The following is a 16,442-nucleotide window of genomic DNA, read 5'->3' as shown; positions in this document are numbered from 1 at the left end:
AGCAGCTGCGGCAATTAGAAATTAACCAAATTCTCAATTGAAATAATTGGGAGGCCAAATTAAATAAGATTTGATTTGCAAAATTCACGATCATAAGCCTGTATTTTAAGACAAACTTGTTAAAAATCGCACATTTGTTCACACAATCATAAACATTGCCATATATTTCTGCTCTGGAGACTTGAAATGTAACTTTACAACCCCTTAATGTAAAATATTATATATTTTGTTTCTCATAATGTTTCAAAATATTCCTGCACACTTAAATGCATTTTTTCGTAATTGAAAAAGCAAAATCGTATGATGATAAATATTGCTGCCAGTCATTACTGGAAACGTCACGACGAAGTGATACTTCCCCTCTATTAAAAGGTAGTCGTACATATCTTCTGCTTCAAAGTTTCGTGTGATCCGGTAGTGAGTATGTGACACTGGCAGTAAGCATTAATACAGAGGCAGAGAAATATGATCACTGGTGAGTCAAACCCTTTTGCTCTGTGGATGAATGATTGGCACTGCCAGATTCAAAGTGAATTTAAAGACTTTTGTGCCTTTTTAAAAGATGAATTTTAAGGATATTTTGTTTTTGGTGTTGTTTTGTAGCCTAATATATTTTTTTTAAATGATGGTGCGATAATATCAGATTTTGTATATTTTGAGATTATACTGTATAATTGATGTTTCAATCAAATGTTTCACATGTTCCCTGCATGCCAACATTCAGCATGCTGTGCAACAGTGCAATATGAGGAATAGATCAAACGTTCAGTGGGAAACTTGAGAGGCTGAAACGTATGCGTGTCTGAAAAATGATGCCCTGCTGGAGTGAAGAAATATTCAAAAATCACAACAATATTTGTGTGTGTCTTTTAATAACCAACAAAAAAAGAGAACCGATTCGTAAGGACATACGAGTGGTGGTAGAAGTATTCAAATCCTTTACTAAAGCAAAAGTACCAATACAGCAATGTAAAAAATACTCCATCACAAATGAATAACGTGCATAAAAAATCCTACTTAAGTAAAAGTACATAAGTATTAGCAGCAAAATGTAGTAAGAGTATTAAAGTAAAAGTACTCATTTTGTCCCTCTAATATATTACTATATATGACATTAGTAGATTATTAATAGCGATTTAGGCTACTGTTATAATAATACTGAAAGGTTGTAAACCACTGGTTTAATCTTTAACAATGTGTTGTATTTTAAAAGCTTGTTATATTATCCATTGTGTCAAATCTTGTATCAAAGTAACTAAAGAAGAACTAAGAACAGCACTTGAGTAAATGTACTTAGTCACTTTCCACCACTGGGATATACACACAATATAATCAAACACCAAAATATTTAAAACAATGTAAATACATAAACTAAGCTATTACTTTATATTTATAACAATATTGTTATTAAGTATTACTTGTTTTGCATCACACAGGTTCTCATATTTTAATTTCTCACATATTTTTAAAAAATTCTTTAAACTTCAACTTCATTTTTTTAATGACCTAATAAAACACACACAAAAAATTGTAAATAAAGTTAGAATTTGTAATAAATTTATAATTTTCTGTCTTTCAAGCTGTTCTCCTGCTGTGTGCGGTCGGGGTTTACTGCTCTGATGGCAGAGCGGTGCAGAGCCAAGCATGCGTGCCCTCTCCTGAGGTGAGAGCTGGCAAGATGCTTATTGTTATGTCTTCTTAACAATGTCTAGCAAGCTCAAATACATCAGCTACTGTTGTCTATTTCAAAATTGACACAAAGTTAATTAGTTCAGTAATCCAGATGTGTGAATCCGACATGAAAGGAACACAACCAAGCCGTAGTCTAGAGGAGACATGGCTGGACATACTGTACATTTACAGGTCTTGAAAAATCTTAAAAGTGTTGAATTCAATTTCCTAAAAAGTTTTTTTAAAAAGACAAAGGTCTTACCTTTTTTGGTATGTGTTAAATATCTATGATGTACAAGTGAGACTGGTGTGGCCGTGAAGCTTTTTTTGTGGAGTTACTCATCTCTGTCAGACCTACAGTCAATATACAGTAACTAGGAGGCTCATTGACTCATAATAGGCAAGTGTAAACTTTAGCAAGAACTTGAATTGATTAATTATTTTAAATTGGTTAATTCATCAGTTTTCTGCCACTTATTTGGTCCAGTCCTGTTAATGAATTAATTATACAACTAGGAAGTAATTGTTGGCAAGTACAGACAGAAATGTGATATAAATGTCAATTAATCCATGTACTTAATAACTCATTTTAGGCCTCCGTGTCATTACTATAGGGTTTTTTTGGTCATTTTTTATGAATGTCAGTGGCATAGTCCCTCAGGACCATTTCTAGATTCAGCAAAGATACTTTAATTGTCTTTTAGAGTACATAATATGGATTCACTTAGAAACATAAAAACAAAAATGCAGAGCAGTAAGAGGCTGTAAAACACCTGACATCATTTATTGGTCATTCTAGTTTTTAACATTCAGCCACTAAAAAAGCGGATGTAATTCAGTCACAGACAGTGATAACATAACTCTGCTAAGGGTAAAAGCAGACACATTGTTCATTTTGATAGACAACTTGCTTTGTGGAAGGGAGAAAAAATAGAAATAGGCCTTTTTCACGGAAGACATTTTGACACGTCACAGTGAAAAGAAAAGCACAAGTGTAAAATGAACGTTGGCTGAATTCCATTTAGCTGCTTCAGGCTCCTCGTGTTATGCATGCTGGCTGTCATTAATGTTATTAGTAACAATTGTGCAAAAAATGCAAATTTAACAAATATTAAAGTAATTGTGGTGAATAATGGTTAACATCAATGTAAAGAATGTGTGCTAATGAACTAAAACAATCATGGTCAAGTGGAATCAGGATTTACCCATTTTTGATGAAACCATACAGACATCAAATAGTCTTATCAATGTTTTATGTCTTTAATTACTGATAGCAATCTTTCTACCACGTTGAATGCAAAGTACTTAATTATTGAGTCTCATCTTTCAGGTGGAATGTTTTCTGCCAGCTGACCATCTGAATGCATCTGGTCCTGTCAGCGTGGAGGTGAGTTATGGCAAGAAACTCATTATCTCTCTGGAGGGCCTCTATGGATACTCCGACTGCCACTGGATCCAAGGAACAGACACAGTACCAACAGCGTGAGTGAATGTCTGTATGTGTGTTTAAGTCTGTTCCCTCCTTTTTGTAATGTTTAAATGCTTAAACTGAGGCTTTTCCTTAAACCTCACCAGGAATGGGAGTCACTCCATTATCCTACCACCGCTTTATGAGACAGATTCTGGGGAATACACACTGAGCTGTGAAGCTGACAGTGGGACCAGGTTCTCACTGCCTGTGGCTCTGCATGTAGTAATGAGTGAGTAACAGCTCTCTCAGCACACAATACACAGACACCACTCAACACAGCCAACAAACACTTGACTGTTTGCTGCTGACTAATGTTTTAGGAATGCAAAACTAGCCTTAATACTATGATAATAACAATTTACACTATATTTTTTCTAGCACGTCCCACAAAACCACGATTGACGCTGATCAAGACAGAGAGCTCTAGGAGTTCCCCACATTTTAAGTGTGTCTCTGGAGGCTCGCCAACGCCCACACTTAGTTGGACTGGGTAAGATTTTATCCATTACATCTGGATGTACATTGAAGAGTATGTGTAATTCATAACAATGTAGTCTACTGAAACTAACTTTATCAAAAAAAAAACAACATCTTGTCGTAGTATAATTTTCTGAATAATGATGAGTCTCCTCCTTTTGAGCAGAGAGCCTTATGAGAGAAATGTTCCTGGAAAAAGTGGAACTGCAGAGAGCACAAGAAAGACTATAGACTATATTCATAAAGGAGTGATGTGTTGTGCTACTAACCTTGAAGGACAAGAGTGCTCCCAACTGTATGACTACGGTAATTAAATAATAACAAGTTAATTACATCAAACCTGCAAATTATTTATCCAAACCCAGGAAATGATTGCAGAAAGTTATTGATTTTCATCTATGAGACACAAATACACAACATGTGTATGTTGTGTACATTAAATTGATTTTTTTTTTTAAATGACCTGATCAGCTTGTTTGTGTGACCTGAGGCTCTGCTGTATGTTTCAGACATAGACATTGGGTCCATGGAAAATGAGGTTTCTAACGTGACCCTGAGCCCTGGTCAGTCTTTACTACTTCGCTGCCGACAAAAACGTGACATACGAAAACCGTCTGCGTTATGGTGGGAGAAAGGCAGCACAATAAATGCAGTTGCATGCCCTTCTAAAAACAAGGAGGAGGTGCAGTAATCCTACTGATTCACTATTCCTACTGAAAATTTCATGTAAACAAATGTGAATTATTTCTCTTTATGCTTGTCTTAACTTAGCCTAAGACACAAATCCCCATTGAAATTATAACAAATTCTTCTTTTTTCTCAGATCTGCATTAGAGATGATGCACATTTATACAGTCAGATGTCCTACATGTTAATCGAATCAGTCAGTGTGGATCATACTGGCACATATACCTGCAGGAGTAGTAAAAACAAAATGAAGTCTGTTAACATTCATGTCCAGGGTTGGTAGAATTCATCAAATTCACAACAATTATTTCTTTCTTTAATTTCAACTGTCACTAATCAATGGTTCTTGTTCTTTCTAATATTTAGTTCTAATTTCATTCTTGTGTCGCCTCAGCCGAAGGTTTCCTCTCTGTCCAACTGGATGACAGCAAAATCATATCAGCTCAGGAGGAACCCACCCCCTGTTTGCAAGCCAATGTTTTCTACCACCCCATGCTGCAGCGCTGTACCTGGGAGGATCCTGATAAAAAAAGGACTAAATGCATCAGGGATGACCGGGTAACAATGCACAGGTAGCTGCATGCGAGTAATGTTCCTCTGAGCTCAACTGTAGCAGTGAACTCCTAAAGTCCTAAAAATGTTGCAAAAGGCTGATTTCATATCAAAAATATGACACATGACACTGTCTTCTCAGGACTGTGAAGCTATGTGAGAAGCTCAAATCTGGAGAATATAAGTTACACTTGGAGGCTGGAGGACAAAAAGAAACAAAGAATATATCTGTGTGTGTTGTAGGTGAGAGAGATTCATTGCACAGTTTGTATCATTATTACAGCATCTTTTTCAATAATATTTTTATATGGTACAAAGCTTGATTGTCCACTGACTTTGTTTCAGACAAACCTAAGTTCAATTTTGACACGGCTGATAATACCTTTACCATTGAGACCAGGAGTCTTGTGCCAGCAAATTATTCTTGGATGTCTTGTTCTACCAATGACAGGTATGCTTACTGTTAGAGCTGCACAGGTTAGAGGACACTGTAGCCCTCATGTATACACACTCAGATTCAGGTTTCCTAAAGTTCCTGCGCTTTGTTTCATTGCAGCTGTGAAGCAGCCACCAATCAAACAGACACAAGAGTCTCCTGTGACAAGACAATCGAGAGTTCACTTAGCAGACATCTAGTGGATGGACACCAGTTAAAGTTTTGCCTTACTAACTCAGCTGGATCCTGGTGCGAAACATACCCAGTATACGAGTGGCCTTCACCTCAGCTCTCCAGAGGTAGTGAAATTTATTTCATTTAACAAAATTATTAAGTTAAATGGCCTAGTTTTTTTTATGACTGTCTTTACAGACTGTTGCTCACACATTGCTATTTTTCAGTTGTCTCAAATCCTGAGAACGGCAGCTTGATGGTGCTGAAAGTAGGCAGTTGGGTCCTGCTTCTGGCTTTGTGCGTAGTCAGCATTGTGCTCGCGTACTTTGTCAAAAAGAAGGTATATACATACATCTGCACATGTGCACACATACAACACAGACACACATGAAGACATGACACCAACATTTTTTGTTTCCAACAGAAACCCCAGTATCAGCCCCAGCTTCAGGTCATCCAGATGGTTGGGCCCAATGATAATGATTACATCTACATCAACTTCAAGGACTTTCAGTATGACCAGAAATGGGAGTTTCCCAGGGAAAACCTGGAATTAGGTATAAATGCCATTAATACTAGGCATACACCAGAATTTTTATTATTCTTAACAATGTGCAAATGGAGTTACATGTAGTGCCTGCAAGGTCCATTTGAGCAAAGACAGTACCTGTGTCCTCCTCAGGTAACGAACTGGGCTCTGGGGCTTTTGGCATGGTGGTCCAGGCTACAGCTTATGGTATTAACAAGCCCGGAGTCTCACAGCAGGTGGCCGTTAAGATGCTTAAAGGTCAGTATTTCACATATGTAATCTGTGAGTCAAACGTAAAATGTTACGGAGGTCATTTCAATACCTGATCTGGTATTTTACCTTGCAGAGAAACACCAGACTGTGGAGAAAGAGGCTCTGATGTCCGAGCTCAAGATGCTGACCCACATTGGTCACCATGCCAACATTGTTAACCTGCTTGGGGCATGCACAGACACAGGTGCATTTACCACTGCTAATCATGCCTGTATACAACTAACCACCAACTAATCACAGATGAGACATTCAGAGCTAACAATTAAATTATGTGACGCACAGTCTTAAATCAAAATCACTCATTGGATTTTATTTTATCCTAAGTAGGTGGGTCAGTTTTGCTAGATGAGATTTTTTTAATGATAATTTTTACTGTGTTCCCCATATAGGACCCATATATCTGATTTTCCAGTACTGCTGTCACGGAGACCTGCTGAACTACCTAAAGAACAACAGTGAGCGCTACCACAAGTCTGTGACTGACGCTTTCAACAAAGACCGTTTCAGGAGCCTTTACCACAACCTGCAGCCAAGAAAAACTTCTAGGTGGGAACAGAAACAACTATTGTGAAAAGAGGAACAATATTGTTTTGCAGTTACATTACAGTCAAAATCACATCTGTGTTTTTTCAGTGAGCAAGAAACAGCAGTGGACAACTACGTGCCCATGTACAATTCTACCACTAGGGGGCAGGAGGATATCGCTCTCCTCACCATGAACTCCTGTGACATGGACAGCTTTGAAGGTCAGAGAACATGCACATTGCTAAACAGACAAACTACAATATCAACATGTAGAGCTCATTGGAGTGCAAATGGAACCAGTTTGAGCAGAGATGTGTCAATCCTAACTGATCCCAGTTTATCTGCAGATCTGGAGAGCTACGAAAACCCAGATGATCAGACAGACGACCTGCAGGCCCTGACCTTTGATGACCTGCTGAGCTTTGCCTACCAAGTGGCCAAGGGCATGGAGTTCCTCTCCAGCAAAAATGTACGTGACAAAGGGCCACACTGTGGAAATTCTCGCCATTACAACTGTCAACTAATGAATATACATATGTGAATAAACTTGGACTTAGGAAAACGTTTAAAAAGAGCTGGTTTGGTTTAGCAGCATTTTTGAATGAAAAATGTTCAAGCAGAAGTTTCACAGTGCGATCATGGCTTTGCGTTTGAGGATTATGTGTGATGTGATTCAAGTAAATACGTGGTTTATTGGTCCTGTCTGTCTGCAGTGTATCCATCGGGACCTGGCAGCTCGAAACGTGTTAGTAACAAAGGGCAGGCTAGTGAAAATTGGTGACTTCGGACTGGCCCGGGACATCGACAATGACTCCAACTACGTTGTGAGAGGAAACGTATGTCAAATGATCCTGCCACACTTGTTTTACATCATTCTTTTGTTACCATGTCTGTGTTTTTTCATCAATATGACTGACATGACTTTTCTGTCCTTCAGGTGCGTTTGCCAGTGAAGTGGATGGCACCGGAGAGCATCTTCCAGGGGATGTACACCATGAAAAGTGACGTCTGGGCTTACGGCATCCTCCTCTGGGAAATCTTCTCACTAGGTATCCCTCTCTTCATGAGCATTCATTTAAAATTAAAGCACAAAATCAATCCGGCACAACAATTAATACAAACCCTGTTTCTGTAACTGTTGTTTAGGTGTCACTCCGTACCCAGGCATGAAGGTGGATCATCAGTTCTATTCAATGATTGAGAGAGGATTTAAGATGGAGTGTCCATATTACGCCAACGATTCTGTGTAAGTGTCTTCAGTCTGTATGCTACTCATATGTTTCTCTTGTAAATGGTTTTGTGACACTTACCACATTCAGTCATGACAAAGTTGACATTTTAATCACTTGCACAATAATGACAGTGGATGATAACAGCAAAAACACACAGTATGAGACTGCATGAATGATGTGAATCATGGCGGACAGAGCCACCATATAGTTTCCTTTGATTTACAACCTAAAGATATTCTGGATAACTAAAAATCCTTAAAGACATCAAGTCTTTCTAGATACATGAACTTTGCTTCATCATGTTTGTGTATGTCTTTCCTCTCCAGGTACGAGATGATGTGTATGTGTTGGGCCCCGGATCCCTGCGATCGCCCTTCTTTCTCCAAACTGGTGTCTTTTATGTCTGTACAGCTGATAGACAGAGAGGAGAAGGTAGGCCTGTAGAGCACAGTTGACATATTCTGGGTAGAATTTAACCAATTACCTAGAAATAGTCTATTTGAAGAACTTTTCACTTTCATTACTGGACACAGAATTTAAATCTGACTCAGACTAAACATTAGCAGCTTAATTACTCTCATCTCCTCGCCTAATAAGAAGCACCTTTGTCTTTCAGCTCTACCATAACATGCTCAATGAGTCATCCTGCGACTACCAGAATGCACCGGCCATTTTGGACATTTCCTTCTTGACGAAACAGAACGAGAGCAAGATGCAATCAGCCAATGACTACTGTCAAACTCATGCGACTGAGGAAAGCAAAGCAGAAGTGTGTGACTCAGATACTGTGGAAACTGATGAAAAACTTCTGAAGAATTCTGCTACCGAGTGATCACCAATCGCTCATTGCCTGTTGACATTCAAACTATTTTATCAATAAGGCCTATATTATATTTCTCATTAAAATATTCTCAAGAATTACAATAGAATGCACTTGCTTCATATACTATTAAGATATTGTAAGCATTTTCAGAATGACTAAACATATGTAGCATATATTTGACATAATCTGTGAAAGTAAATGACGATAGCTTTTACTTATGTTCATGCAATTCATTCAATTGTGTTCTTACTGTGAAAATGGGTAAATACAGTATTTTTTTCTGAAGTATTTGTACTCAAGGAGGTTATATTGTGCAGCTAAAATTTAAATCAGGTTTCATAAAAAGGATCCTATATATTCTCAGGTCTATACTGTAGACATGTAAGCTATGGCGTAGTAACTTTTTCAACAGTAGAACTTTAGCAACTGATTAACTACTGGTTAAAGATTATATCACTGTTACTATACATATGGAAACAGCCTTTAGCTTTAAGGTATTGTTAGGCAGTAAAATGTAATGACAGTTATTTTGTTGTGGTATCTTATATTATGGCAGCAGCTATAATCTGCAGTCTTTGTGTGTGCACAAAGGCTGTTCACACATATATTAAACCAAGCTTTGCAGATTTGATACAATGTATTTGTATACTGTATTGTCATGTTTAAGCATTATACCTGCAATAAAATGTACTTTATGTTAAACGACGGACTGGTGATCACAAGTTGTTCCCAATGGTCTGGGCTATAAAATGCACCAATCTTCAAAGGTTGTCTATGTCTGAGCTGTTGAACCAAAGAGTGACTTTAGCTTCACATATTGTTTTATTTGGTTAGTTTCTAGTAGCCTGAAGAGGAGTAAAAATTCAATGTTTTACAAAAAAAAAGAAGACGATTGTAGAAATGTCAAGTCTAAAGCTCTAGAGACATGTTTTTTTTGTCTTTCCTTCAGTCGACAGCTGCCAGTTTCTTCATCTAGGCAAGGCCAGAGAGCCCAGTTTGGATGATGGAGGAGCCGGTCTGCATCTAAAATCTGCATCACTGTGTCCTTTAAACTCTTCAGCAAATAACTCTTTTTTTTCAACGTCAGATTATTGGCTGTCGATCTGACAAATAAAATATTAACCATAGCCAGGCGCAGGGGGCTTGTTCTGTGTGTCCACCAGTGCGTTAACCTTGTATCGAGGGGTTTACATTGTCATGTCCGAAGGTCACTACACGCTGCCTGCGCGTCTACTAAACAGCGTCCACGCATGAACATGGAAATCGCAACAGTAAATGCTCTTCCTTACGAGGATTTTGTGAATATTTTCGGCAATGTGGTGGAGAAATGTCCCATCATAACAGCCGCTGTGTGGTCGAGGCGTCCATTTGTGAGTTTGGGTGCTTTTGAGGCTGCCATCAGTGAGTTCATTGATGCTCTGCCAGAATCAGGTGAGCTACAGTGATACGTTTTTATCAACTTATCCTGTTATGTTTTGCGTTTTAGCTGTTTTAGAATGTGCCATTAGGTTCACTCTGCGCGTAATGGCACTAATCAGTCACCATGTGTATGCAGGTAAAGAGGGGATCCTCAGGTGTCACCCGGACCTCGCGGGCAGGGACCTCCAGAGCGGCACTCTGACCCAGGAGTCGCGTGAAGAGCAGACAGGAGCCGGAATGGACGCGCTGGACTCCTCGGAAGCTTCGCGCATGGCTCGGCTAAACGACGAGTACAAAGAGCGCTTTGGATTCCCGTTTGTCATCTGCGCCAGGATGAACGACAAGGCGACCATCTTACGGCAGCTGTCCGAGCGCCTCGGGAACGAGCGCCCGGTGGAGAGGGCGCGCGGCATCGAGGAGGTGAAGAAGATATGCCGCCTGCGTCTCCAAGGTCTGGTGCTCATTGACGCACTGAACAAATTATGATACTGGATGTTGTGCCAGTTTTACCACCTGGATGTAAAGACTGATGCTGTTTGTATGAGTTTATAGGCTGTAATATTTGGTTTATTCCAAATGTATTATGTGAGTTATTCATCCATCATTCTGTACAATGAATCATTCAAACAACACGTGTGGATCAGTTATTCTAATTTAACAATTGAAATGATATATAACATATAGGCTTATATACAAATGAGCATTGATAGCCTAATATTGCAAACATATATTCTCGCATATGTACATTCATCATAAATCTGATTGTACACTACTGACATGTCTGAGAAACAAGGCACTTTGAAACTCATGCAACCACAGTTTGTGCGAGTCCATCTTTACGCCGCCTCTAAAAGGTTGTCTCAGCATGCCATCTGGCGCCTAAAGAATCTCAAAGCATGTAAGGGAGATGAAGAAGTGTCCCTTCAGTCCAGCAAATGACAAGCAATGGTATCCAATAAAAGGTGGCTGCGGTGGTCCTTGAGGGAGTTTAAGGGGGTCCCTGGAAAATGAGAACTATAGTCATCTCACATCCCAATTCTAGGATACCAGTGGTTTCACCCTAAAGCTTCCACTCAGATGGGGTCTATCAGGTCTTGTGGTCGATTTCTGTTGGGTTTCCGTCGTGCAGTATGAGTTTAGTCTTTAGAATAAGCGCCTCCTGTGGGTCTAGGCGGGCTCTCTGGGCCCAGAGGCGGAGAGAGTGTGGCCGTGTAGCGGGGAAACAGGAGGCGTAGTGACATGAGGGACCCCGCTCGCAGCCTCTGCCTGGTCTCCAGAGGTGATGGAGGAGTCCTGGTCCGGGTCGGCGCCCCTCGCCCTCCTCCGGTCCTCCTCCTTCTTCCACTTCATGCGCCGGTTCTGAAACCAGATCTTGATGTGGCGCTCGGTGAGGCTCAGGGTCAAAGCCAGCTCCACGCGGCGCGGCCTAGAGATGTAGCGGTTGAACAGGAACTCCTTCTCGAGCTCCAGCAGCTGGGCGCGCGTGTATGCTGTCCTTGTGCGTTTGTTTTCCTCAGTCTCCATCACATACGGTCCTACAGAGACAGACAGTCAGAGGCTTCAGAAATTTCCTGGATAATGGGATGAAGCTCATATTTTAAAAGCAGTTTAACTATTAATTTATTCATTATCATAAAGTTAGTAATTTATTTTTACTGAAAATTACCAACAGGCGTCAATGGAATGAAAGATAATTATGACCTTTAGTCGTCTGTGTCGGAAACCACAGTTTCATGACATCCAGAAAAAATAAACAATAGCCTACAATTCCCTCTTGTTGCTCAAGGAAGTACTTGAGACTTAAGCAACGATACAAAATTAGCCTACAGGTGTACAAAAACGTTCCAGCGCAGAAAAGCTTCCTCGCAGTTAAAATTTGGAAACAAGAAGTGACACAGACAGCTGCGACATTATCACACGGAAATATGATGTAAGCTAAACCACGAAATCCAGTTTTTGTACCGACAGATTTCTGGAGTAAAGGTTACAGAGTAAAAATAATAATTATTATTATATTAATGCCATTTATGCTCGTACAAATAGTTATGTTCCTACTGTGTGCATATGGTGACCCACATCTAAAATTAATCTCACTGACCAAATATTACAAATAAAAGAAAAAAGTCCTAAAGGCGGAGTTTATAGCATAATTGATAAAATATAGTGGTTTAAGATATCTAAGAGCACAAACAGAAAGTCTTCGTGATGTGGTTTTGTTACGCAAAGGTTTTTTCAGATTTGCACATAAAGTCTTTTATTTTGTTTTTTTGTTTTTTTTTTTACCCCTGAATTGCTGAAGCATGTTTTTAGAGGAGTGAAACAATTGACTTTTTTATACTCTTAACACCAAACTCTTCATCATTTTGTCAGGACCTCCTGTTAGAAACCAAGGGAATCCGCGACCCGATTGGGACCGCTGTAAAACTCCAAAGATCACCATAAACACTGTCAAAATATTTAAAAAGTATAAAGAATAAATGTATTAATATTACGGACAATTGTAGCAATTTTCTTACATAGTAATACCTATATCAGTTACTATAAATATCAATCTAAATTTGGTCTACATTCGTAACATGTACAAACCTAAAATAAACAAGTAAATAAATCACTCAGTTATTTTATTTAATTCAAGTTCAGTTAAGATGCCACATTTGGGAGTTAATATGTAACATAAACACATATTTTCCCATGTCTTTGTGAGGATACAAATTGAAACACGGTCTATGCCCAAATAGGCATAGACAATACATTTTCACTATTTTATAGTGTAAAAGGAGACATTTAATTGACATAATAATAACGTAATAACAAATGATTGATTTGGCTTGTGGCGTCTTTTCTATTTTGAGAGTTTTCCTTATATCGTCTCTTCGGAATGATTAAAACCCATTTTAATGTTGTCTTGAATGTTTCAGAACTTCACGCGACTTGTCTCTAAATCTACCGGAATTTATGCTTGTAAAATAAACCGATTGAAAAATGTCCACAGTGTGCTATTATTATCTTTACAATAATTTACAACAAAAGCTGTACGCAAATATAGGCTATAGATTACAATGTCACGGAAGAGGACTGTAAGCCTATACCGAGTTTTGGGAGTATGGCTCAATAATCAAATGCAATATGTCCAACATCAAATAAGTTGAGTGGAATGAAATGTCTTAAATTTGCTCTGATTTGGGAAAAAAATAGTCAGAGAACTTCATAGATAGGCCTATTTTAGGTGAAGAAAGTGTTTGGTCTGGTGCGTCCTTGAGCAAAGTTAGAAAACTAACTTCTATTTGGTGGGCCTTTTATTGAAGCTTAATCTATTCAAAATGTCCACCCACTGACAGAAAAAATATAAGTTAATTGATTTAATAATTAAATTTAATATGAAGGCTTTGGTTACACGCAAAGACTAACAATCGCTTGATACAAAACATCTACTTTCGTTTCTATGTGGCCAAACCCGGTTTAATAGATTTGGGTGTTTTAAAGGCATAATATGCTATACAGTGTACAGATTATTGATGGATCAAGATATGGGGATTTTTGAAATTGTTAATAGATGAAACCCGCATTTTTGTAACGATAAGACCTGATAAAAGCAAGTCCTGACCTTCCGGGCCTTTTACAAATTGACTGACAGGGTAAACTGAAACACCCTGGATAATATTGTTTTGAGCATGATGTCATTTGGGCCTCAGAAGAAAGAGTCAGCTGAAACTCAGTTGTTACTGCCATGACTACGGAGAAATGTTGTAAACAAAACCCTCCGTATATTTAATTTGACGTTTGGTGAGGACCGTTCAGGTTCAGCTGGCCTCCATTCAGTTATAAGGAAATTATATTTATTGATATGCAGGGGTGTGAAGAATTACCTGCCCACTGTCCCTTCCAGGTGTGTGAGTGGGATTTTGTGGTTTTCATCCAGGGGAAAGGGAGGTGATATCTGTTCTGATCCCCCGTGTCTCCATAACCTGCGGCAGGCGGGAGAGGCTGCTGCTGGAGCCCCTGCGGGTGGTGCAGCTGAGGAACACCTGGATCCTCCCGCATAGGTAGACTGTAAGCGGGGGTAATGTCAGGAAGGCTGGCCGGCTCCAAAGCTCCCATGGACGGCGGCGTGTAGACGGAGTGGACCTGCCTGCTCATGTAGAGGCAGGACGGCGGGCTGTGGCTGTAGTCCTCACCCTGTGATCTCTGGTAGGCACAGGGGTCTTTAAAAACCTGCGAAGGGTAGTAATGATCTTCCCGATTCATGGCTGCCGAGGACCCGAGGCTGTGGGGGCCGTTTGCGCGCACATGTACCGTACCTGCGCCCTGCCTCGGCGTCGCACCTTCTGCTCCACCTGCTTCTGGCGCAACTGCAAGGCCCTTACTGCTCCACGCAGGTGTGTCACTCTGCCACCATGTGACTCTGCAGCGACCAAACCATTGGTTTCACTGTTTGCTCAAAAGGCCAGACCTAGCTATAGCCCTCAGTTTCCAGGATATTCTGCAGCTTGTGGGATTTTTAAGCAAATTTGAACCAGAGCGTCTGTCAGCGTGTAAATCAATGCCACTCTGTAAATACCACAGCGTTTACCTGCATCCACCTGTGTTTACCCAGGTGAATCTGTGGAACCCTACCTCCACACAGATCCGTATTAATCTGATTCAGCCTAAAGCCATCGACAATTTATATGGATATATCTCTTGTCTGCACACCGCGGCTGATAAATCGATAGGTATGGGCGCAGACATTGGTTGACCTGCAAGATAAGAGCCTTTGATGGGGGACACAGTTGTCTTGGAAACTTGGATAAAAAGCTCTAACACCATAGCCTATTTCCTCAGCCCTTTTTTTTCATTTGTCTTGCACCTGGCTCTGACTTGGTGTCTTTTAAAATGTACCCATTACACTTCTGTAAATGCATCATTTAACACCATTTAGTTGGCCCCGTGGGCTTACAGTCCCTGCACGATGGGGCCCTCGGCGATAACAAACACGGAGCCGCTGCTGGTCGCTTCACTCGCTGCACTCTCGGCGTTGTTTGCTGGCCATTAGCTTTCAGCGGGTGTGAGTGTGTGTATTCGCCCCATTAAACAACCGTTCTCGTGGTAAACCAATTAGGTTGGAGTGAGCAACAGAACTCAATTAAACCGGCGTGCGCGTGGTGCGTGTCCCTTACAAGTCGCGAGCTCACCTGCCACGTTTGTGCCACATTTTGAGCCACAATGGGACTGATTTTCTATTTTTCAGGTAAACCTCAGTGTTTTTTTTTAAACCATGATAGTGTGTTTCAACAGGCTATTTGCATTGAGTTCTTCAAACGCGATTACGGCACTTTCCACGGTATCTTAATGGGGCACTCAGCGATGCAATAAAGTTCAAGTAAACCAATTCTATACAAATCACCCCCTGCACTATGGCTTAATGGTGTTTATATTTGATCATTGTTTCAAACAGGAAGGAAACAGTTAAGCGACGTTATTCTCCACTACAGTGGAGACGGACAACGTGATTTATGAAGCATGAGGAGCGTAAAAACGCAATTTCGCCGACTTTCCAACCACGTCATTTTGCATAATGGCTTAAGCGAGGGGTAATGTAGCTCCACTTTGCTGTATGGGTAATCACTTATCACGTGGAGTTACTAACCAAAGAGACTGCCACGTTTATAAACCTCTCTGCAGGTGGAACAATAAAAAAAGAGCGTAAAGCTTAAACACATGGAGACAGACCAAATGGACAAGACGGATATAAACAGCATTACAACACTTTCAAGCTTCAGTAAATGTCCATCTGGTGACCTGAAACTCCTCTGACCCCACTAAAACACTGTATTTAGGTACGGGTTGTATCATATTGTTATTATTATTATTATTGTACTTATAGTTAATAAATTACTGCATGCTGGAGACCACTAATACAAGAGGGTTAGGGCACCTGTAGGAGTGTCAGGAAAACAAGATTTTTTTTTTCTCCTTTGACAAACAAAACCGTTTCTGATAGCCGGTAAACACATGTTTAAAAAAAGTTGGACACGATAAAATGTGCTTACCCAGTGGCGACAGCAGCATGGCTTATGTAAACATTATGAGCAGTGAATAATCACAGAAGAATGGTAATGATATTATAATTGAAATCCAACCTGCTGGACTGTAGGTGAAACAGAATAACACCAAACCACAAGTCTGTGTGAGAA

At 39.9% G+C, this 16,442-nt stretch overlaps 3 protein-coding genes across 3 annotated transcripts; 2 read left to right on the top strand and 1 right to left on the bottom strand.

The window, feature by feature from the left end:
* Window positions 1-281: 281 nt before the first annotated feature.
* On the top strand, window positions 282-9,552 carry flt3 (fms related receptor tyrosine kinase 3). The gene is made up of 24 exons (XM_044339627.1): window positions 282-475; window positions 1,581-1,663; window positions 3,002-3,153; window positions 3,247-3,371; window positions 3,521-3,632; window positions 3,786-3,925; window positions 4,129-4,301; window positions 4,443-4,581; window positions 4,701-4,878; window positions 5,001-5,101; window positions 5,204-5,309; window positions 5,415-5,593; window positions 5,696-5,808; window positions 5,893-6,025; window positions 6,151-6,255; window positions 6,344-6,454; window positions 6,660-6,816; window positions 6,904-7,016; window positions 7,143-7,264; window positions 7,509-7,631; window positions 7,733-7,844; window positions 7,942-8,041; window positions 8,354-8,459; window positions 8,644-9,552. Exons 1-24 carry the CDS (start codon window positions 466-468, stop codon window positions 8,857-8,859), a joined length of 3,009 nt encoding a protein of 1,002 aa, XP_044195562.1. The 5' UTR covers window positions 282-465; the 3' UTR covers window positions 8,860-9,552.
* An 81-nt stretch (window positions 9,553-9,633) lies between these two features.
* Window positions 9,634-11,433, top strand: urad (ureidoimidazoline (2-oxo-4-hydroxy-4-carboxy-5-) decarboxylase). The gene is made up of 2 exons (XM_044339691.1): window positions 9,634-10,281; window positions 10,406-11,433. The coding sequence occupies exons 1-2, from the start codon at window positions 10,101-10,103 to the stop codon at window positions 10,753-10,755; spliced, it is 531 nt and encodes a 176-aa protein (XP_044195626.1). The 5' UTR covers window positions 9,634-10,100; the 3' UTR covers window positions 10,756-11,433.
* A 3-nt stretch (window positions 11,434-11,436) lies between these two features.
* Window positions 11,437-16,258, bottom strand: pdx1 (pancreatic and duodenal homeobox 1). The gene is made up of 2 exons (XM_044339684.1): window positions 14,136-16,258; window positions 11,437-11,804 (listed from the first exon to the last, which is right to left on the bottom strand). The coding sequence occupies exons 1-2, from the start codon at window positions 14,512-14,514 to the stop codon at window positions 11,437-11,439; spliced, it is 747 nt and encodes a 248-aa protein (XP_044195619.1). The 5' UTR covers window positions 14,515-16,258.
* Between the last annotated feature and the right edge of the window lie 184 nt (window positions 16,259-16,442).

This window comes from Thunnus albacares, chromosome 21 (genome assembly GCF_914725855.1).
Source record: "Thunnus albacares chromosome 21, fThuAlb1.1, whole genome shotgun sequence".
Lineage (NCBI taxonomy): Eukaryota > Metazoa > Chordata > Actinopteri > Scombriformes > Scombridae > Thunnus > Thunnus albacares.
Note: the sequence above shows the minus strand (reverse complement) of the source record. Positions and strands in the feature narration are given on the sequence as shown.

Excerpts from the sequence above, each read along its gene's own strand:
- flt3 (XM_044339627.1), top strand. Across the intron at positions 5,310-5,414 it reads TCTTGTTCTACCAATGACAG|CTGTGAAGCAGCCACCAATC; the intron begins GTATGCTTACTG and ends GTTTCATTGCAG. Across the intron at positions 7,017-7,142 it reads TGACATGGACAGCTTTGAAG|ATCTGGAGAGCTACGAAAAC; the intron begins GTCAGAGAACAT and ends GTTTATCTGCAG.
- pdx1 (XM_044339684.1), bottom strand. The coding sequence starts at position 14,514 with ATGAATCGGGAAGATCATTACTACCCTTCGCAGGTTTTTAAAGACCCC. Across the intron at positions 11,805-14,135 it reads CTGGAAGGGACAGTGGGCAG|GACCGTATGTGATGGAGACT; the intron begins GTAATTCTTCAC and ends CTGTCTCTGTAG.
- urad (XM_044339691.1), top strand. The coding sequence starts at position 10,101 with ATGAACATGGAAATCGCAACAGTAAATGCTCTTCCTTACGAGGATTTT. Across the intron at positions 10,282-10,405 it reads TGATGCTCTGCCAGAATCAG|GTAAAGAGGGGATCCTCAGG; the intron begins GTGAGCTACAGT and ends ATGTGTATGCAG.